The sequence below is a fragment of the Gopherus evgoodei genome, chromosome 3 (genome assembly GCF_007399415.2).
Source record: "Gopherus evgoodei ecotype Sinaloan lineage chromosome 3, rGopEvg1_v1.p, whole genome shotgun sequence".
Classification (NCBI taxonomy): domain Eukaryota; kingdom Metazoa; phylum Chordata; order Testudines; family Testudinidae; genus Gopherus; species Gopherus evgoodei.
In genome coordinates, this window is record NC_044324.1 from 114390562 (window position 1) to 114414098 (window position 23537).

General features: G+C 42.2%; 1 protein-coding gene across 2 annotated transcripts in view; it reads left to right on the forward strand.

Moving 5' to 3' along the window:
• Window positions 1–23537, forward strand: part of PDE7B (phosphodiesterase 7B) — a 277364-nt gene that overhangs the window by 231200 nt on the left and 22627 nt on the right. For both annotated transcript variants that reach the window (XM_030556378.1, XM_030556377.1), the window contains 5 exons: window positions 8581–8732; window positions 10038–10101; window positions 12638–12733; window positions 14823–14923; window positions 17217–17348. In XM_030556378.1, the coding sequence (XP_030412238.1) occupies window positions 8581–8732; window positions 10038–10101; window positions 12638–12733; window positions 14823–14923; window positions 17217–17348 (545 nt within the window). The remainder of the gene's footprint in view (window positions 1–8580; window positions 8733–10037; window positions 10102–12637; window positions 12734–14822; window positions 14924–17216; window positions 17349–23537) is intronic.

Consider the following 23537-nt stretch of genomic DNA (forward strand, 5'->3'; position numbering starts at 1 on the left):
TAGCCAGACAAGGAGATGAGCATCTCCTTTGCAGGTAGGACCCTACGTTCACAAGCAGTTGCTTTGTGTGCTTGTGATTAAAAAAAATATGAGTTAAACTCTGCACCAAGCCAATAAAGGTGCAGTCCCCTAATTTTTCAAAAGAGTGATATCATGGGCATCTTGTCCTGCATGGCCCCAATAGGGAAATGTTTCAGATTTTCTAAAATTCAGCAAATCTGCTCATCATTGACCTCTCTGACAGGTTCAGAGCCCTGATGATTTCTTCATGTCCTCCTCTAGATTGTAGGAGTTATACTCATCGAATCAAAGAACAGAAAAAAACCCATGTGACTTACATGGCCAATCACAACTAATAAGCACCCCTCAAACTTTGAGCATAGATCACGGTGGGCAAACTTTTTGGCCCAAGGGCCACATCTGGGAATAGAAACTGTATGGCAGGCCATGAATGCTCAGAAAATTGGGCTTGGGGCACAGGAGGGAGTGTGGGCTCTGGTTGCAGGTGTGGGCTCCAGGATGGGGCCAGAAATGAGGAGTTCAGGATGCAGGAGGGGGCTCCGGGCTGGAGTGGGAGAGTGGGGTGCGGGAGGGTGAGGGCTCCGGTTGGAGGTATGGGTTCTGGGGTGGGGCTGGAGATGAGGGGTTTGGAGGGCAGGAGGGGGATCAGGGCTGGGGCAGGGAGTTGGGGCACGGGGAGAGGCTCAGCAGTGCAGGCTCCAGGCGGCACTTACCTCAAGTGGCTCCTGGAAGCAGTAGCATGTCCTTTCTCCAGCTCCTACATGGAGACATGGCCAGGCGGCTCTGCACGCTGCCCCGTCTACAAGCGCCACCCCTGCAGTTCCCATTGGAGCACCGGAGGAGGCCATAGGAGCAGGGCCATTGGAGCACGTAGGAGCTGGAGTGGGGCCATGTCGCAGCTTCCGGGAGCCATGTGAAGCAGCGCCCGGCCCTGCTTTCCTGCTGGAGCAGGGCAAGCCCAAGAACCCATGCACGAGTGGGAGCTTGAGGGCCGGCTTAAAATGGCTAGTGGGCTGGATCTGGCCCGCAGGCCGTAGTTTGCCCACCCCTGTCCTGGACAGTGATCTGTTTACAATCAATCCAGAGTTTAAAAAAAATAGTTCAAATTTACTCAGCAAGTGAGTTTCAGGATATTGTGACCTGTGCATGAGCATTCAACAAGCCAAAGAGGTGGCCAAATGCATTGACTGAATGATTTGCTGGTAATTATTTCATATAACTCAGCTATGGTGATATAATATTTTGAATGTTGTTATTATTTAAAATATTGGCATAGTCACAACCAGGTAGGCCCCATTTTGCTAGGCAGACGACTAAACATGTCACAAATGTGAATCTCTGCCCCAAAGACTTTATGCTGTACCACAGTTTCAGAGACTCTCCAGAAAGACAGTCATAGTTAACATGTCAAGCATTTCAAAAAGGATCTGGGGATGTGCTCCCCCAGAAGACTTTTGTAATTGTCAATGAAAAATATTTTGGTATAGTATATAGTTGAAAGCAAAGAATTTATTACTGATAGCTCTGGATTCTGAATTAAATACAAAAGGCAAGAAAGTCTCATGTGGATATCCAAAGATTCTGAAATTTACAAGATACCAATACAGCACTTATTTAATGTGTTGTGTTGCAGTGTGTAGTGTTCTCCTGTCTAATATTTAATTTTTATGATCAGAGTATATTCAGGGCAGGAAAGATCAGTAATTTTCTTAACTTACAAAATATCACTCTGCTCAAAGTGGTAACAGTGTTATCAGCACCAGGGCACAAGGTTTCAACCACATTTAGAATGAAACTAACACAAGGTTTCAGCCACATTTAGAATTAAAATAATTCTGATTATTTTTAAAGCAAACCTCAATTATGTGTTTTCCAAAATAGCAACAGTCAGACCTTAAAAGGGTCAGAGGTCCAATTGGGATGTTTATCTGAATATTCGGAGGTCTGCCAAGCTGGAGTGGAAACTTTGCAGTAACAAGTTGTCTTAAAATGTTTTCTGAAGCTTCCTGCCTTCTGTCATGCCAGAAATTCCAGTCTTTCTTCAGAACTTTGATATTTCCACTCTGAGCTTGAACCAGGAAGTGCAGAGGTGCAAGAAAAAGACAGACAATGTAGAGAGAAAATGAACACTTTTTCAAAAGTTTGCAGCCGGTTTAAAATCAAGTTTTGGATTAGTTCTTATTTTAACTGAGCCTGTTCACTTATCCTTAAAAAACTACAGCTGTCTTTTAATTAGTGTGAAAAACTCCATGCTATGCCCTTGGACACAGGTAATAAGAATACACAGTAATTTATCTACGGTTAGCACTTTCAAGTATGCTTCTGTTTATAGGTAGGAGAACTTTGAAAGGTGAGAATTTTGGCACTGTGTACTAAACAAAGACAAGACTATAGTAAGAGGGATGTAAATCTAAGCTAAAAGTTTGGTATGAATTGACAGAGGCTTTGTCTATGCTGGAGAAATTAACTGGAGTAAATACTGATTGTTCCCGCTTAGCCAATTAAACGCACCTTGAGTCCACACACAAAAGCACTTCAATCAGTTGTCGCAGGGGCCACCATTGCAGGATGTTAACTCCAGCATCTGTAGGGATAAAGTCTCTCCTTAGCTCACCAGCTAACTATCACCTCTCTCCCTCCTGCCATACCTCCAGAAATGCCTCCTGCAGCCATTTTCTCCACTCCACCAACAACTCCTCTTTCCCTGCTTTTGCAGGCTCTGATTTGCATAGCAGAGGATAAGCATAACATGTCCACATGGCCAAGGGCATGCTGCAAGAAAACAGGGATAAAAGCTGTATATGAGTCAACGGTGTGTTTAACAGACCTGATTTATAGATGTTAGGCACCTTCCTGGAGCATCATTGAGGAAAATGATTGGAACATTGTTTCTGAGTCAATTAGTTATTTGAAAATTAACCAACCCACTTTCCCTCCAAGAAAGGGGGCAGATAATTTCTCCTCATTATACACTCAAGTGCTGTGCAAGCCAGAGAAAAGATATCACCGAAGAAAACTCACAGAGCTGGTTTGAATGCATAAACAAAATCTGTTCATTTGAAAAAATGGTACTAATACTGTAGAAAAGTCAATGTCTGGTGTGGAGGTTAAATTGTCTCTGTGTAATGTTGATTTACACAATAATTTTTTGTTGTTAACTTGCACTGCCTTTTCCCTTTGTTAATACCGTCTCCATATTGCCTTTATACGCTTAGTACTCACGTCCATATGCTACCTCAGCAATACAAAACAGAGAAAGATGGTAGGTAGGGAGCTACCAATTCAGGAAATCTCATTTAATTGAAATAACAGTGTGTCGAGGGAGTGATAGGCCATGTACAGGGAGAGCTGATGTGTGTTACTCTCTTCTCTTCTGTGCTGCCAGTGGCACTTTGTTTTGAGAGAGAAGGATACAAGCAGATCTTCATGGCTTATTAACCTCTTAAGGGGCACAGGCAGTATTCAAGTGTCAACCACTATCCTACAGTCACGCACTGTATTTATGAATGATGTTGCCCTCTAACAGCTGCCAGACAGAATGGATAACGGACTTACTAGCACTGCCAGCTAACGGAAATCTCCTTTAGCATAAGTAGCCTGTGTTTTTGAAGCTGAAGAACCAGGGTAAATGTTGCAGCTTCACAGGGAGCGAATGTGTGTGTTTACACAATAATTGTGCTCCATCCGCAGCAAAAGGATTCCTCACCTAATGTGCCGGGCAAAACTTCAATACAATGTGGATGTGCACCCCTTATAGTCATACATGTGCTGCTTTTGTCGATAAGCACAAAATTATCCATAAGGTGCTAGAATTATTAAATAAAGAAAATAACAAAATCCCAGATGATGTTTTATGAGTATAAAAAGACATCCCTGCCGATATTTCAGTTTCATTTCAGAAGTGCACATACATGCCAAATCTCCTCCTACATGTCCCTTTGCAGCCACATAATCGGTATTTTTCTTTTTTTCGAATCAGCTGCTCATCCCACCATCAACCTCAGCCTAGACCAATCCACACAAGCAGTCCATTTCCTAGACACTACTATGCTAATAAGCGATGGTCACATAAATACCACCCTATACCGGAAACCCACTGACCGCTATACTTACCTACATGCCTCCAGCTTCCATCCAGAACACACCACATGATCCATTGCCTACAGCCAAGCTCTAAGATACAACCATATTTGCTCCAATCCCTCAGACAGAGATAAACACCTACAAGATCTCTATCAAGCATTCTTAAAACTACAATACCCACCTGCTGAAGTGAAAAAACAGATTGACAGAGCCAGAAGAGTACCCAGAAGCCACCTACTACAGGACAGGCCCAACAAAGAAAATAACAGAACGCCACTAGCCATCACCTACTGCCCCCAACTAAAACCTCTCCAGCGCATCATCAAAGATCTGCAACCTATCCTTAAAGATGATCCCTCACTCTCACAGATCTTGGGAGACAGGCCAGTCCTCGCTTATAGACAGTCTCCCAACCTGACAGTCTCTAACCACTCAGTGACAGACTTGAAGGTGGCAACAAAAAAACTTCAAAAAACAGACTCCAAAGAGAGACTGCTGAACTCAAATTAATATGCAAATTAGATACAATTAACTCAGGCTTAAACAGAGACTGGGAACGGTTGGGTCATTACACTAATTGAATCTATTTCCCTATGTTAATTTCTCCTCACACCTTCTATGGGTCATCGTAATTATCACTTCAAAAGTTTTTTTTTCTCCTGTTGATGATAGCTCATCTCAATTGATTAGACTCTTCCTGTTGGTGCATACTTCCACCTTTTCATGTTCTCTGTATGTAAAAATATCTCCTGTCTGTGTGTTCCATTCTATGTATCTGAAGAAGTGGGCTGTAGCTCACGAAAGCTCATACTGAAATAAATTTGATAGTCTCTAAGGTGCCACAAGTACTCCTGTTCTTTTTGCGGATACAGACTAACACGGCTGCTACTCTGAAACCTGAAAAATTCTTGGCGCCCGCCACATTCTTCTGAAAACATGAATGTGCTATTGGCCACAAAAAGGTTGGGGACCACTGATTTAGCGGATCTAGTGAAGATACTCTCCATCAATGAGAGTGCTCTCCCATCGATTTGAGTACTCCACTTCAACGAGAGGCGGAAGCGCATCTTCCGTCAACATAGCATAGTGTGGACCCGGAATAAGTAGATCTAAGCTACTTTGATTTGAGTTACACTACTGAAGTAACTCCAATTTTGTAGCTTAGATCAACCAGCAGCAATAGGGTAGACCAGGCCAGAGAGTTGACTTTTGAAGCAAAAGTGAAAGGAAGGAAGGTGACAATTTCACAATCACTTGCATACAGTGTAAAGGCCAGATGGAGATCTGGTTAGGAGGAGTTCTGGCAACTGTTAGTTTTAATGGACAAAGCAGAATGTTTCCATGCCTGTAAAATTTAAACATGTGAGCTGAGATTGTGACAGTGACATAATCTAGGCAAAGAAGGGAATAGGAAAATTGGAGGTGGAGAGGAGAAGAGACTGATGAAGGATTAACTTTGGAATTAAGCCTAGAAGACTTTTGGTCTCCAAGAACTGAGCTAGATTCCAGCAACTTATCAAAAATCACGATATAAAAGAGAGAAATTCACAACCAGTCTTCAGGGTCCTCCCACACACTGTTCTCTCCAAGTAACTGGTGTGGCTTTTGATAGTCATTCCCACAATAGTCAGAGTTTAAAAAAAGAAAGACAAGAAAAGTGAAATGACTCTAATTTTTAAAAGGGCGATAGAATTTGGGCAGATACCAGTGAATCAACTCAGAAACTTTAGCTATCATGCTGCTACAATAATGCTTTTCCTTTTTGGTCTTTCAAGAAAATGAGGCTTCCAGTTGTCCGTCAAGCTACAGCCACTTTGCAAATTCACATTATTAAAGGTCCTTGGGATATTTGGAACAATCTCCTGTACAACGGAATGGTATGACTTAGGGATTCAATAACTCATACTCAATGTCCTCAGCAAAATATATATTATCTTTGTTTGCTCGTTTTGTGCCCTTCAGTAGCCCTGAAATTTGGTGACTATTGGATCATATGAGGAGGAAATTCCACCCAGAGAACACTCAAAACTGTAAATTTTTAACAACATTCCTGACCTTTAAGCCAACACAAACCTGTGAAATTTGTCTGTTCCTTTGCAGCGCCAATACAGACTTTATAAGATTCTAAAATTAATATCTAAAGACCTCTCTAAAAAGTGCCAGAAAAGTGTTTTAGATACATATTTTTAATATTCATAAGCATGGAAAAGGTCAAATTTGAATTTCACAGAAAAACTAATGCTCAGCACAAATAACAGAAAATGAGAAGAGATGCCCTCACTACATGCATGTTTTGTAAAATCTTCTCTGCATAACAAATTCAGTGATGTACAATGCAGTTGCTCATCTCAAATAATGATAGGCTTGCCCTGAAAAGAACTCTCCATTTTCAGCCAATCCCTTGTAAACCCCATCTTAGAAAAAAAAAACATGCTTACCCCCACTTGCCTCTAACCGCTACCCTATTTTTTCCTTTGTCCTCTCAACTTACAGTGACTACAGAAGGCAACACTGAAACTGACTAGACATGAAATGCTGTTAAATGCACAAATTAAACAACTTTAATTTCTCTAATAGTAAACGTAGCTGTTACTCCTGACAATAATAGAGTAAAATAAATGCCAAACTAAGTTCTCTTTCTTATGAAAACAATTTAATTTTCCTTGTCAAATTCATCCATATATGAAATTCTAGGGAAACAAAGTCATTCTGGAATTCAGTAAAGAGAGCATATGGCTATTGTACAACTTGAATAAGGTATATTCCCTTTTATATGTTCCCTGGCATCAGTTAACTTTTTTTTATTCTAAATTTAACTTCTTAGCATTATGCACATGGATTGGTTATGGGGAAACACCAAACAATATGACAGATTAGGCAGCCAATTTTACCTTCTTTTTTTCAAAATGGGTCATGCACTAGATTTTGTGCACTGAAAATGCATCCTTAGGTGGGTTTAGGTCTCTAATGAAGTTTTGCTTCTTCTGGTAATTTATCATTATAGTAATCTCCAGCAGATTGCATTGCAAAGGCTGCACACACAGAAATCACCATCACAACTTGGAAACTCATTAAGAAGTAGTGCTGAACTTTTATAAGCACCAGCATCCAGGTGCATATAACAAAGAGCATGCAATCTTGTTACAGACTTTGAGAACTGAATTCTACTGATGATTCACTATGGACACTCCAGGGCCACTCATCTTACCATGGGGATGGCATGGAGTCTAATGGCTCTGGTTCATTTACTATTTACCATCGAAGAGCACTATACACACTCATTCACTACCCACATGAGAAAGAGAAGAATTTAATTTTTTTTAAACCACACACAACATTACATAAAAGGAAAATGTCATTAAAGAGGACAGTGTTGTTGTAGCAGTGTTGGTTGCAATATATGAGAGAGACAAGGTGGGTGAGTTGATATCTTTTATTGGACCAACTTCTGTTGATGAAAAAGACTAGCTCTTGAGCTCCACGGAACTCTTCTTTAGCTCAAAAGCCTGGCTTTTTCACCAATAGAAGTTGGTCCAATAAAAGATATTATCTCATCCACTTTTTCTCTCTCATTGAAGGGGATAGTGTAAGTCAGTATTAGACTGATCCAACATTAGATCCCAAATTGGGTGCACAAAGTTTCCCAGCAAATGTGGGAGTGTGGGGGAAAGAGAACTACAAACAGATGCTACAGCCAGAAAAGTTCATTCGGAAAATTAATATCGAGATCTTTTAACTTCTGAGTTCAACATGTACTGGCTTCAGGTCTGTATGGAAAGAGATCAAGTAGATCAGAATGTCTGATTGTCACATTTCCAAATTCAGAATGCAATGTATATTTTCATTGTAATCCAAAGGGATTTAGAAGCATGAATGATTAACAAAACCTGGGAGTTTCATTCTGTCTGATTTCCTGAAGTTTACCTTACAGCATCAAAAAAGTTGGTCATGTTTTTGTTGATTGTGTGCCTTATCTGTTTTGGAACTATCCATCTATCTAAAGAGCATAGCACTAACAGTGTTGGTATAATTACTCCAGGAAAATGCAAATCGCATCATGAAAAGATTTACACTACCCACAGATGACAATTCTACATCAAACCCTGGAACTGAGGCACAGACAGACTGAGTGACTTGCCCAAGGTCATACAGGAAGCCTTTGATAGAACAGAGACTTGAACTCGGGTCTTCTAAGCTAGTATCTTAACCACTGCACCATAATTTACCTCTGTAATACACCTATACACCATTACTTCTAAAGCTAATGTATAACTTGTGCACACACACTCCTAAGAGAGAGATTTTGTTCCTTAATCTGAACAGCAAAGAATGCAGCATTAAGAGTATTGTGGTTTCTTACGAGTTTGAGAGAAGACTTACAAAATTATGAAATGTTCAACGTTTTCTTTTTAAAGAATGGAGAAAGTTGTCTTTGAGCTCCAGCATGATGGTTTTTGTACCAATTATTTTTCACAGATACAACACACTCAGGGGAAATTGGCACCAAGAAAAAGGTGAAAAGACTATTAAGCTTTCAGAGATATTTCCATGCGTCCAGGCTGTTGCGTGGAATTGTACCACAAGCCTCTCTGTACTTACTGGATGAAGACTACCTTGGACAAGCAAGGGTAAGAGACATCTCCAAATCCCCAATCCTTGGAAATATCTTGCTCAAGAATGTCATTTTATAACTTGCTTTTCTGAAAAACAAATGGGTGGATGAACTAGCTAAAATTACCACTCTAATTTCACCCCCCCAACAAATGTACTGGACTTTCCCATGGCTTTTATGCTCATAGCATTAAGGAATGAGCATCAGAGTGACAAGGAAATGTTTAGACCTGATGCAAAAGTTCCAACTCAGCCAGCCCAAATTACAATCTGGAATTATTAAGTGATGAACATACATTTGTATGCCTGAAGGATCCCTAAGTGAGTTACAAATGTAAGCTGATGTAAAACTATACATAGGATTAATTTCATCCACCAAGGAAATGCAGCCACCTCTGCAGCAACTATTAAACAGTCCATGGTAACACTACACAACAGTTTAGGCTAGAAAGTAAAGAATGCTAACTGAAAAGAGAAGTCATAGTAGGCAAAATATAATTACCTGGTTCTTCAACCCTAACTCACTCTGAGTAGCATTTACCCACATGATTAGTCCTGTTGATGTCATTAGGATTAGTCACATGAGTGAGCATTACTCAGTGCAAGAAAGGGTCAAAAATCATGGCCCCCACTTGGGAATCTGGACTGTGTCAGGTGCTGGGAGAATAGTATGTAGAATTTGCCATACAATTTGTCATGCAGCTGATCCAGGTTCAAAATCCTGAATGCACCTAGTCAATTGTGTAATGCTGTACATGGTGGGTGGTACTCTGGACTCCTCTCTGAAACTGCATACAGCATGAGATTAAAGGTTATTCCGGTGTTTGCTTGTACGGACAGTACAGCTTCATTTTTAAGAGGGCACATCTCTTCACAGGAACTAAGACAAAATGCAGGAATCAAGCCCTCAGGAGAACTCACACTGTACGAGTCATTTTGAAAAATTCAGAGCTAATTTGAGGCAATAAGGGAAGGCTGCAAAAAGTTGCACAGCGATGGACCATTTGGCAAAATGTTTTCTTTGATTTTTCACATGTTCTTCCTGCTTCAGCTGGAAAGTATTTTTGGCAGGGTCTCATTTACTGTACTTCTGTCAAGTAAAAAGGCTGGAGGATTTCTCACCCAGTGGAATAAAACTTGTCTCTTGAAGGCAGACATTACTATTTTGATCCAATTTCAAGTGCATCTGTATAGCTCTCATGAGGAGAATTTTGAAGCTGCAGCAGCTACTCCTATGATACTTAATGTACAGTAATAATTATTTAAATCTGCTTCACAGTCTGACATAACAGTCATTTTGCTTTTCATATTTGCATTTTCAGCACATGCTATCCAAAGTGGAAATGTGGGATTTTGACATTTTCTTGTTTGACCGTTTGACAAATGGTAAGTCATAAAAAAGGAACAACAAAAAACCCCAAATCTTTTTTGTCATATGATCCCTCTCATACAGTTATTCTAGAAATTCCTAATTATTTTGCTAGACTTTTCCTGTTCGAACGTTTAAATGGGAATTGTAGGGTGCTCGGCTCCTTACAAGATCACACTGTTAAACATTTTCAAAACGTTCACAATTGTTTTATATTTAAATGTATCCCATATCTATAAATTTAATTTCTTTTTATTTGTCATGGCCTCCTTTTATTTATGTATTGTAAATTGATAATTACTTACCTTTAAATGGCACGTTCCACTGGGAAAAATCCACAAGTGCTTTAAAAAATGTGTTCATTTCAGATCAGTAATATGTGCTGGTCTTATACCACTCAGCTACCCTGGGATGAGCCTCTTATAATCAGCTGCACAGACTTCAGGGCCAGACTCCATCAGCCATGAATCTTTATTATAAAATGGTTGGGTCTGAATTATGCTTTATTTATATTATTTGTTGGGATAGACTATTAATTCTTCTCTCATTCAATAATGCCATAATTATGAATTGCCAGTTAAACTGTACATGTGTGTATTAAAGCCTGTATTTGATTCTGTACACACAACCACACACAAATCTAGACAATGAAGTAGCATGGATCAGTTAAGAGTAGAGGAAGGATTCAGAGCCAGGGACGGGGAGTGGGGTCATGACCACCCTATCCTTTCCACATGATTAAATGGGAGGGGCTTCCCTATTAGATCCCAAGTAGATTGGCAGTCGAGGCAGAGATGAAGTATGGAAAAGGTTGGGATTCACTGGTCTAGAGGATTACTTATTAGCCCTCTGATTGGCAGTAGAAATTATGAGGAAAGGTGTGTAAATGACAAAGAAAGCAAAAATGTAATCCTACTGACTTGCTGAAATTACATTGAATATACTGCACTATCTTCCTGGGCTACCATCTTATAGCACTATAGCTGAAGAATCAAAAAAATGCCTTTCTATCCTTTTACCTGTTTCCTCTTCAGACATTCATTATCTTTCAATCCTAAATCACCCTTTCCTTGTACCATTGTACTTTTGTATAATTTAAATTTTCTTTCAGTTCCATGAACATGGCAAATGGATTATTATAGAATTACACATCCTCTTCCTAAATAGCTTGTCAATATGAATACCAATGTAGGACTCAATTTTGCCATTATTACCTGTACTGAACTCTTACTGAAGTTACTGTGAATTTTTGGGGGGACTGAGTCCTTGCTAAATTGAAACTCATTTTCTGCTGCATATGACTGCATTGTTACTGCCAGATCCAATTATAGCCATGTGCTGAACTGGATGCATGGATTATTCATATGTTTGTACATTCATTTAGGAAATAAAAAAGTTCAACTAATTGCAAACTGTTGACTTCTCAGTAATTTGTTTGGCTTTAAATGCCAATTAGCTTTGGCCATGTACTGAAGTAATTGAGATGAACTGACACTATAATTGGGGCTTCTGATTTTAGGTTTTAACTGATAAATACTAATAAAACGCAATTTTTAAAAAAATGAAATTTATGTTTATCAAATAAGCACTGGAAAAACACCAGAAATGGTTACTAAGTAAATATTGATTTCACTCCTTTTCCTGTGCAGTTTGTTTATATAGGCTCCTTGGCTTGTGTCTAAGGGCTTGTCAACACAGAACAGTAAAGTGGATTTAGAGATGTGATTTCTAAAGCACACTAACATGCTGTGCATTAATTGGCTGTGTAAACCCTGCTGATGTGCACTAAAGGTTCCCTGGTGTGCTTTAATGTAGTGCTGTTTGAAACAGTGCTACATATATATACAAAGAGAAAGCCCAGAAAAATCCTGATTTGGGGATATTTATATAGAACTCAAAAGTAGCTAAAATAAATGCTGAAAAATGAAATTAATAAACCCTGAGAAATAGAAGCCCTAAATATAGTTCACGGGGGACATTGTGCTAAGTTCAAATGCTAAAACCATCAACTCCTGAAGCAGCCCTTGTTGTGAAGTTCACAGTTTTGCTCATACTGAAAGGTTTCCTTCTCAGTGGGTCTTTTCTGGGCATTGCTTTGTGAATTCAGTACATGTATAATGCAGAAATAGGAAAAGGATTTCCAGTACAGTATAAACTACACACAAGAAAGAATATCTCAAAGGTGAATTCCACTGACATTGTCCATACAGGACAGAGTTCTGATCCTGCAAATACATTGTGATGAATAACTTTACTCCCATGCACCAAGTTACTTATGTGCATAAATTAGGGTTGCCAACCCTCCAGCATTGCCCTGGAGTCTCCAAGAATTAATGATTAATCTTTTATTAAAGATTGTGTCATGTGATGAAACCTCCAGGAATATGTCCAACCAAAATTGACAACCCTGGCATAAGTGTTGGAAGGAGCAGCTCTCATGAGATTGAATCAGTTCAGACCATTAGAAAATAAGCTAGATCTTGTTTGTGCATGCTTCTCACTGCATTATTTATCCGCTGTTGAAAGAAGCTAACAAGTGTTCTGTATTTTCAGGAAACAGCCTGGTAACATTGCTGTGCCATCTCTTCAATGTGCATGGGCTTATTCACCATTTCCAGTTAGACATGGTTACATTACATAGGTTTTTAGGTAAGTCCTTTCTTCAATTCTGTCATCAAAGGCATTTTACAGCTTACGTAGGACACAAACATGGCTCTGTCTTGCTTCAATTATATGTTATAATATTGTTGACATTTTCAAGAATATATATATATAGAAATGTCAGCAATATTATATATATATATATATTCTTGTAAATGTTAGCAATTGAACATTTCTGTAAAATACACTAACATACTTTACAAGCAGTAAAGACTCAGACCAGCTGAAGTCAATGGTGAGACTTCAGTGAACTCTGGATTGGTCTCTAAACCAGTCTTTCATCAGGTCAGATAAAGCTGAACTGCTGATTTTTTTTTTAAAAAACAACCACCTTATATTGAGCCACACACAGACTGTGTAGGCCCACACAGACAGAACCCCACACACACTGTAGAATCAATCCAAATACATCTCAGTGGAAATGGAACTGTAGTGCAGTGTTGTTGTTTTAGTGATTTATAGAGCAGCTAAGAGCCTATTTACAAAATTTAACAAATTATATCAAGCTGTCTGTACTGGATAGCGCTGATGAAAGCCACTGCCGCTGTCACCACTGCCAACAGAAATATTAGCCCCCATGTTGTCAGGGCACCAAAGAAAGAAAGCAAGCCAAAGACAAGTAAGTCCATGCATCGTGTCCTGTCAGAGAGTTTCAAAGTGAGAAAGCACAGCTGCCACTTCTGGAAAGTGCAAGCTCGGCAACAGTCAGGAGGGAACCCCAAACACCAGAGTACTTTGACCTATTTTAACTGCCATGACTGACTGTACAGGGTAAGAAGCAGCCACACAGATCACTCAATCCGAAATTATACAAGGCTTAAAGAATTATCATCAGATCCTTCAAATGATGTATATATTTGATATATAGACATACAGTGCTAGCTGTAAAAAAAAAACCTACTGAAATAGTACATATATATATATATACACACCAGTTTCTAGCAACTTGAATAAAAGACCAAAAACAATAATTATAACAAAAGCCGTATGCCAGCAGGAATTATCAATGAGTGATTTTCTCTTTCGTGTCACATGCACATACTCAATACTTAGCCTCACATGAGGTGTCTCTGTCCCAGTCAGTACAATATGCATTCCATCCTTCTGGCAATGAATAGCTAAGGAAGTCCCATGCTAGAGATTTCCTTGTCTCTCCTGATACATTTTAGAGACCTGAGTTGCCAGGAAAGCCATTCAATAGCATTGAGTCAATGCCACTGGAATTTTGCTTCTGACCCCTCTTCCCCACTTAACAGGACATTGTCCTCAGAGAGAAGGGTGATTTGGACAATGTTATAATACAGCCTTTGCATATACAAGGTCAATGTCATTTTGCCCAAGGATGGCACAGTGGATTGCCTGGTGTTGAAATATGCTACCACATGGCACAACCAAATTTCAGGAGCAAACCTCAGTGATTTCTTGTGTCAACAGAAGCTGAGAGAAGGCTGTAAAATCGGATCTCAATCTTCCAGGTGGAAAGTTAGCAATTCCAGCACTAGAAACTAAAACAAGAGGGACTTGGATTTTAAAATGCAAGATAGAGATAATTAAAAATATTCCAGGAATTTCCACTTGGATTTCCAAACTACTGAATTTCTGAGGCCCTGCCTACAAGACATGAGCACATCTTTGTCCATGGATAATCAACCAAGTAACAAGCCCCTCTCCCCCACTCCCTCCAACTGACCCCACCTCCTACCTGTCCTGTGAAATAGGTACTGCCTTAATAACATATTACTCACCTACGACAGCAGCCTCAAATAATTACACTCTAGTGTGTATAACTTTGCCTCCCTTGCTCCCAGCCTTATTTTACTTTTAAATGGGAGCCTTCACTAAGGCAAGAAAAGTTTGATTTATGAACTAGGGCCAGAATCCTCTAGGGCCTCACAAAACCTTTCAAACAATTTTTTTCCTCCAAAAGCATCTTAGTAAGAGTGCCAAGCCATGGAAGATGTAGACATTTGAAGAAAATCCCCACGCCCCTGAGCATAACCCCAACTCTTGTTTTAACCCCAGTTTCCAAGAATGATCATGGTGTTGTGACAAATCTTATCCCTGTTTTGCTTTCTAGTTATGGTTCAAGAAGACTATCACAGCCAAAACCCATACCACAATGCTGTCCATGCTGCTGACGTCACTCAAGCTATGCACTGCTATCTAAAGGAGCCCAAGGTAATAGCAAATGAAAACAATAGGACTTTGCATTGACAGAACTTGAGTTTCAAATCATGGTACCAAGATAGATAAAATAGCTATTTTGGAGATGGGGAAAATAGTTAAGCCACTTAAATTCACCATAACTCAAGCTTACATAGCTACTCAGTAGCAAAATCAGAAACAGAGTCCAGTGGCCTGATTCTGATCTCACTTGAATTGGCATAAACAAAGGGCAGTTCTGTTGAAGTCAATGGAGTGATACCCAGGTATAAGTGAACGTGGAATCAGGCCCTATGTTTCATGAGTCACAGTCCTCTAGACTAACCACAAGACCATGCTGCCTCTAAATGCACAGGATAACTGACATCTGGAGTCTGCTGCAGAGCACATTTGTTTCTCATTGCAGGGCACCTTATTCAAATCAGAACTAATATTCATATTAGTAAAAAATAACTGGCACTCAGCAGCAGAAAGTTTTGGAGGCTTGTTCCAAATCATAACGAGAATGATCTTCCACTCTGCTTCTAAATGAGATGAAAGGTATTTCAGAAAGGATTGTGGCCAACATTTTCAAATGTGAGTGTGTGAAGTTAGACAGCTAAATCAGGTATGTTATTTAGGTGTCTGAATCTGGACTGAGATGCCTAACATTAAGCAGATAACTTTGAAAATGTTGCCCTTCGTACACTGATAATACAGTGTGCTTTACTAGTAGTGTAATATACCACTAACATTTTCAAGTAGTTCCTGATGGCGGAGTTGATCTTGTACGATAGGTTAGACTGGTAGTTTTATCCGTAGTTTCTAAACAAGATCTTTGAGACTAAATATCCTTATTTTTGTAGAAGCTATCCTGGTTTTTTAGCCTGTTAATTGCTCATACTAACATAAAAACTGTTATGATAATAATGAGCCAGCATATAGCCAGTGGTGCAAGTAGATTTTAACTCTTACCAGTACAGCGACTCATGGGAGGGACACAAAGGGAGGCACCAGCTAAAGGGGGAGCATGTGACCTCCCCACGTGACCCCCCCATGTGACTCCTCTCCACCCCACTCCCAACCCTGGGAGTCCCTATGCTCTCCCCATCCCCTCTCCATCTTAAGGGGGGCTCTGTCCTCCCGCTGCACTGCCTCCCCCTGGCATTCGGCTGCTCTTCCTGGCAACCAGGCCCTAGAGATAATCCCGGATGCTGCCCAGTGCAGCACAGCAGCTGGCTGGGAGAGTGCCTGGCTCTCCCAGGCAGCCACTGTGCTGTACCAGGCAGAGTCCCAGGCAGCATGGCTGGAAAAGGAGATGCTCTGGCCCCACCCCTTCATCTCTCCGCCTAGGCCAGCAGGGGCACTTGAGCCTGGGAGGATCACTTGACCCTCTCACCAATCCAGTGGTTCTCGAATTGGGGGTCAGGACCCTCAGGGGATGGCAAGATTATTACATGGGGGGTCACAAGCTGTCAGCCTCCACCCCAAACCCTGCTTTGCCTCCAGCATTTATAATGGTGTTAAATATATTAAAAAGTGTTTTTAATGTATCAGGGGGGTGGGACTCAGAGGCTTGCTATGTGAAAGGGGGCACCAGTACAGAAGTTTGAGAACCACTGCACCAGTCGCTGGCCCGACCTCAGCCCCTCTCACCAAAAATGTTCTGTGACTAGAGCCCTGCGCGGATACAAATTTATACCCATGGATGCAGATAGAAATCAGTATCCACTGAACCACAGGCCTGTCCCAGGAACTGCAGCAGCAAAAGGAGAAGAACACGGGGCCACCGGGCAGCCTCATGCTGGCAGCACAGCTGTACTGTCTCCAGCCCTGCCCACTGCCCTGTCCTCCAGCAGGGCTGTACAGACCCCAGACAAGAGACACAGCTGCATGGAAGGGCTGGGGCCAGTAAACAGCCAGGCCAGAGGAGCTGCTGGCATGGGGCTGCCCGGTGGCCCCATGTTCATCTCCTTTCGCTGCTGCCATTCCCCGGAGAACCCTGCGGTGTTCAGCTGATACTGAATGTGTCTTTCCAGTACGGCATATTGGCAATAAATATCTTAATGATATGGCATACCTGATCGTACCAGCTTACTTGAACCACTGCATTATAGCCTGATAGTTTTGATAGATACAAACTGTGCAATGATCTCAAAAGTGCCATACCTGTGGTTGGCTGTGTATAAATAGTTATCTCAGAGGATAGCATTGTAAATTGAACTATAAAACCAAACAATTACATGATGTAGCAATTGCTTTGATTTTCTTGGTAAAAGAATTGTTTGCCTGTTTGTGCTAATGTTGTGGTCAATTTTGTGTGGTCCAGCTTGCCAACTTCCTCACCCCTCTGGACATTATGCTTGGACTGCTAGCTGCTGCAGCTCACGATGTAGACCATCCAGGGGTCAACCAACCATTTTTGATCAAAACCAACCACCATCTTGCCAGCTTATACCAGGTGAGACTGTGCTTGCAGGGCTGGGGAGGATTAAGATGGGTTAGGGCACTGCTGCAATGCATTTTCAGGTTGAGGCTATGGTTTCAAATCTAGCTGAGTTACAGTTGTTACGAGTTTGGCAATTTCAACATAGATCCTCGATACACATTTTTTTGCATTGCAAAACTACCACTGCAACTGAGCAATAGGACACAAATACCACTACCTGTTCAGGACAGTATTAGCGCTGAAAAGGCAGCGAGGCTGGGAATATTTCTGGAGTGGGTGGGCTGCGGTAAGATTGTGTAGATTTGTGGCTTACAATCAACAGTCTTCTCAAAATTCCTTCCCAACCCCACATATGGTGACCAGTTAGACCCTGAGCATGTGAGCAAGAACCAGCCAGCCAGGTACCTGAGAGAGAGAGAGACAGAGAGAGAATGCTCAGTGCCACCTCAGAGCCCTGGCCCAGCCCTTCCAATGTCCCGTCTCCAGCCATGGCCATCTCTTCAGAGGAAGGAGACCAAAACCAAACAAACCCAGAATATGGGGGGGAGGGGAGAAGAGCAGGGAGAGAGAGAATCCCTCCTGACCCTTGCAGGAGACCAGGTGAAGCCCTGAAGTATGAGATTTTAGTCACATAAAATATAAACCAGAAGGGACCCTCACTGCCTCCCAACACCACAGGCAATATTGTCATACAGTCCTACTCATAAATGTGTCCAGCTCTCTCTTAAAACTAATTAAGTTGTAACTCCATATTATTTATGTGCATATATATCTATGTATATAATATATCAATATATAATATATCCATATTATTCATGCATATATAAATCCATGTATGTTTACATGTGCGTTTATATGTCAGCTTTGGCTACTGTATTTAACTTCTTAGAAGCGGCAAGCCTATGTAGCCTGTAGTCAGCTGCAGCAGCATGTGGCATTGGAAAATCCTGACTCCCAGCAGGCATAAGTGGAGTTAGGGTCAGGGAACTGGCTTTGGGGCTTTTCATGTCCAAGAAATACAAAAATGTGTGCACTGACCATGATCCCTGGCGTTCAAAACTCAGACAGTAAATTTGGACCTGTCAAAAAAAAATCTGGTGTATTAGTGATTGATAGAATTCTTTAAACCGTATGCATTTTAGAACGAGGAGAGAGGCTGCGAAAGACCATGTGCCTTTCTGAATACACTAAGCATGATACAGCACAGTCCCGATTTAATAATTTGCTGAGTACTTAAAGAGAGAGAAAGATTCTCTCTTCCTGCCCACCACCATACCCCTCATCCGCCTCTTCCCCACCCCTTCCCCCACCCCCAAGACACTTGTGGTTTTACAGATAAGATGGTGATTGTGTAGGAGTTCTACTGTCCTTCTACCCTGAGATAAAGGAACAGACAGGGCCATGTAAGCCAAGGCCAGGACACAGCAATGCTCACATAGCTATGACTTTGTGACAGGCTTAATTTGATGAATCAGATTATGACAAATTATACCCAAACAGCAACCACAGCTAGATTCTGCCTACATTATTTTGCTCCTGGCTCCTCTAAATGTCAGGGCAATTGGATTGGAGGCTGGAGGAGGGGAGCCAAATGGCTGTGGAAGGCAGGGTTAGGATCCATGGAAAGAGAAATGTGGGAGAGCCATCTCATACAAACCCTGAGTTCTGACAACAGAAAACAGAATCTTAGAATCATAGAATATTAGGATTAAAAGGGACCTCAGGAGGTCATCTAGTCCTCAAAGCAGGACTAACACCAACTAAATCATTCAAGCCAGGGCTTTGTCGAGCTGGGCTTTAAAAACCTCTAAGGATGGAGATTTCCACCACCTCCCTAGATAATTTTTTTCTTTCAATAGTCTATTTAATGTCCAGTCTTCCTCACTTCCTGTTAGGTTTTGATTTACCTCTTCCCAACTGGGTTCCAGCCAGAAATAGAAGCCTTCTCACAGAGAAGCCCATTCTCATGTCATTCGTAGCCCAGTTTTGTGGTTTTGAGAGATGTGGGTAGCTCAGAGAAGCACCCAGATTTGGGGGATTTATTTACATCACTGAATCTTCTGAGGTTTGATCATCAGAAATATCAATGGCCTTCTCATGACAGCCACTACCCTCTTTGAGAACATTCTCTTCCACTTCTTTTGTGACTGTCTAAGGAACAGTATAATATTGGCCCCTAGTAATCTCATTATGATGGGCTATCCAGTATGGGAACTGTAACAATCCGTACCATGGGTTTTAGGCCCTAAACATAATGAAAGCTTCCTACAGCCAGCCATATATATGTCTGTGTCACATAGCAGTTCAAATAAAGGGTTAAGCTTCCTCTAGATCATGAGTTAATTTTTAAGAAACACACCAGTTTGCAATTCACACTAACCCACCACCTCTTAGTCTGCTCCCCAGTGGCGGCTCCAGGCATCAGCGCTCTAAGTGCGTTCCTGGGGCTGCAAGCTGTGGGAGGTGCTCTGCCAGTCCCTGTGAGGGCGGCAGTCAGGCAGCCTTCGGCGGCGTTTCTGTGGGAGCTCTGCCAGTCCCATGGATTCAGTGGCAATTTGACGGCAGGTACGCCAAAGCCGCAGAACTGGCGGACCTCCCATAGGTGAGCCGCTGAATCCGTGGGACCGGGGACCTCCTGCAGGCACACCGCCAAAGGCAGCCTGCCAGCCGTGCTTGGGGCGGCAAAAAAGCTAGAGCCACCCCTGCCGCTCTCTGTTTGGTTTATATCCCCACAGGCTAAGGCAATCTGATACCTGTTGGCAATTAGCCGTAATAAGTCAGCAGAGGGGTCCTTGGTGGAAAGCTGACAATTCTAATTGCTAGCAGCAGCTGTATGGTTTCTAGCTGCTCGCGCTTAATGCTAGAGATGTATGGCTTCGTGCTCAGCTGTCACTTGTTAACCTGATCTTTCTTTAGTTGTCCAGAGTGAATTTAAAATATGGGGGAGGGAAGGGGTGAAGAGAGAGACTGAGAGCTTTTATGCAGTCTTGCTGTATAATATTAGACCATGATGGGCAGTGGGTGAAGCTTCCCCTAGGGGAGGCTAACTCTGCCTCTTCCACCTGTGGCCCCTCCCCCACTCCACCCCAGGGTCCACCTCTCCCCGGCTTGGCTCCCTCCCCACTCGGACCCCCTGCCACCACTCTCACCATGTCCCTCCTCTCCTCTCCCCACCCCCACAAGCTCCCCCACTCTCACTGTGTCCCTCCTCTCCTCCACCCCCTTTCCCCATGAGGTCCCCTCCACCCCATCCCCAGTCTCTCCTCCCCTTCACCCCTCTCCCCCATGGGGGCGGGGGGCTGAGGAGGGAAGTGGCAGGCAGCAGTCAGGGGGAGGTCTCATGGGGAGGGGGGTGGAGGAGAAGAGGGATGTGGCAAGCAGCAGGGAACTGTGGAGAAGGGGGCTGGAGTGGAGGACAGGAGGGACTCACCAGGCAGTGGCAGATGGGCAGTGGGGGCCTCTGGGAAAGGGCAGAGCAGTAAGGAGAAGAGGCAGAGCGCAGGCGGGTCCACCATTGCCCAGGCATCCAGCAGCCTCCCCTGGCCTATTATATCCGCTGCCCATGCATGAGAAATTTACAGAACTGAAAACACTCAAACTTTTTATTCTTCTAGTAGGAACTAAGTAATTATCATCGTATCTTGCACTTCTATAGCAGCTTTCCTCAGAGCATCTCAGAGTACTTTCCGACATTAACTAATCAAATCCCATCTCTTTCCCTGAATATACAGAAACATCTCATGGTTTTAGTAAAACAAAAAAAGAGCTGTGATAGGAAGAATGAATTAGAACAGTAAATTCAGAAAATGTGAAAGAAATAAGAAAGAAAAATAGATAATGTGAGCATCTAGCTGGACCTGTTTTCCCATATATTTCCCTCTCTCCTCTCAGATCTGCAGTAACATGATCTACCCAATTTTCTTCTTTCCACTTTAGTTACTAGGTACTAATAAATGGTATGTCAAAGAAACAGTATAATAGAACTTGGAGAATGCAATAAGCATTTGTCATGGATGTCTCCTCAGCAACAGGGCGTCTTGATAATAAGATAGTTCTGAGAAGAATTGTTATAGTTTATACTGTCACCATCCACTATCTTACAATAGGTCTGTATCTGTTGAGGGCAGATTGGAGGCATCTTGATGTCACGTATGTTATTTTAAAATTTATATTGTGGCAGTGCCTAGTCAGGACTCCATGTGCTAGGCACTGTCCAAACACATACTAAGAGACGGTGCCTGCCTCAACGAGCTAACATACTATTTGTTATATGATTCTGCAGGTACATCAGACTTTGGTCACTTATTCCAGTTTATATATTTCCTCCTAACTAAAAATCATAAGTAACAAAGACAGATTGAAAGAAAATATGAATTATAGGAGGAGCTGGTAGCAATATTGATAATTAAAGGTTGCCAGACCTTTTCCATTATAAGACCCTGTTTTCAATAGCTTATAACTTTGGTTGGACTGAAATTTTCCATGTCTGTCTCAGACTAATTTTTTTTTAATTCTTATTTTTTACTTAAAGTTACAGCTAAAACAGTTCAGCCATTTCTGAGAGTGAGATTGAAGAAAAATACATTGCTTTGCCCTTTATTAAAAAAAATTACAACCATTTGATAGAGAAGTTCTAGTGCCTTTATGCTTTGCAGCAATGACTTGAAATCTGGCAGGGTGTTGCTGGGGGCCTCAATGCCTCATCTTTAAATTGCAGATTATATCACCCCCTCATTTCACAGGAGTGTTGTGAAGATAAATTCATTAATATTTATGAAGCATTTGGATACTTGAGTGATGAGCACCATAGAATAGCCCATGAGGAAATTAATAATTCTGCCTTCAGAGCAGGGTGTGAATAGTGTGCAATAAATAAGGCCTATGGCCACACATTGAACAATGAGGAAATAGCTGCTCAGTAAGTAAGCACCATCTGTTCTGTGCACTGAAAATTAGTAAGTGATCGTGCCATTAAAGACTGTATCATAATGCATAAGCGCAAGAGGGTACAATTAAGGTTTCATAGGTTTTATGGTCCCTTCTCCTCCTCCTTCCTCACCACACACTCTCTCATGATCCCTCCTCCATGTAGTCCCTCATGGTCCCACCACCTCATCCATGCAATCGCTTGTGGTCCTTCCTCCTCATCTGCACAATCCCTCATGAGGTCTGTCTTCCTCCACCATGCAATCCTTCATGGACCCTCCTGTGCTGCCCGATCACTCACGGTCTCTCCTCCTCCTCTTTCTTCATGCAATGTCTCATGGGCCCACCTTGTCCTCTTCATCTAATTGTCTAGACAGTATTTGGTCCTACCATGAGGGCAGGGGACTGGACTTGATGACCTCTTGAGGTCCCTTCCAGTCCTAGAGTCTATGAATCCCTCATGGCCCCGTCTCTTTCTCCATGTGATCCTTTGTGGTCTGACCTCCTTCTCTTCTGTACAACCCCTTGTGATCCTTCCTCTTCCGTGTGATTCCTCGTGGTCCCTCTTCCACTACCTCACAATCCCTCATGGTCTCTCCTTCTCCACACAGGCCTTCATGAGCCCGTCTCTTTCTCCTCCACACAATCCTTTGTGCTCCCACTTCCTCTATTTGCATGTGATCCCTTGTTGTCCCCTTCCACTATGTAATCCCTTGTGGTCTCATCTCTTCCTCTTCACATGATTCCTGTGGTCCCACCCTCCTCCACGCACTTTCTTGTGGTCCATCCTTCTTCTCCCTAGGTGATTCCTCATGGTTCTTCCTCCCTGCATTCCTTTGTGGCAACTCCCTTTAGTCTTCTCCCTTGTCACTTTTCTCTTTGTGATGCCTCTCTTATCTCTCCCATACCTGCCCCTACAGAAACCAGATCAGTTCCTTAACAAACTCTATTTGCATGTGATCCCTTGTTGTCCCCTTCCACTATGTAATCCCTTGTGGTCTCATCTCTTCCTCTTCACATGATTCCTGTGGTCCCACCCTCCTCCACGCACTTTCTTGTGGTCCATCCTTCTTCTCCCTAGGTGATTCCTCATGGTTCTTCCTCCCTGCATTCCTTTGTGGCAACTCCCTTTAGTCTTCTCCCTTGTCACTTTTCTCTTTGTGATGCCTCTCTTATCTCTCCCATACCTGCCCCTACAGAAACCAGAGCAGTTCCTTAACAAACTGACACCAGCCCTTCCCAAGCTCACGCCTGGAGCAAGTGGGCAGGAGCTGC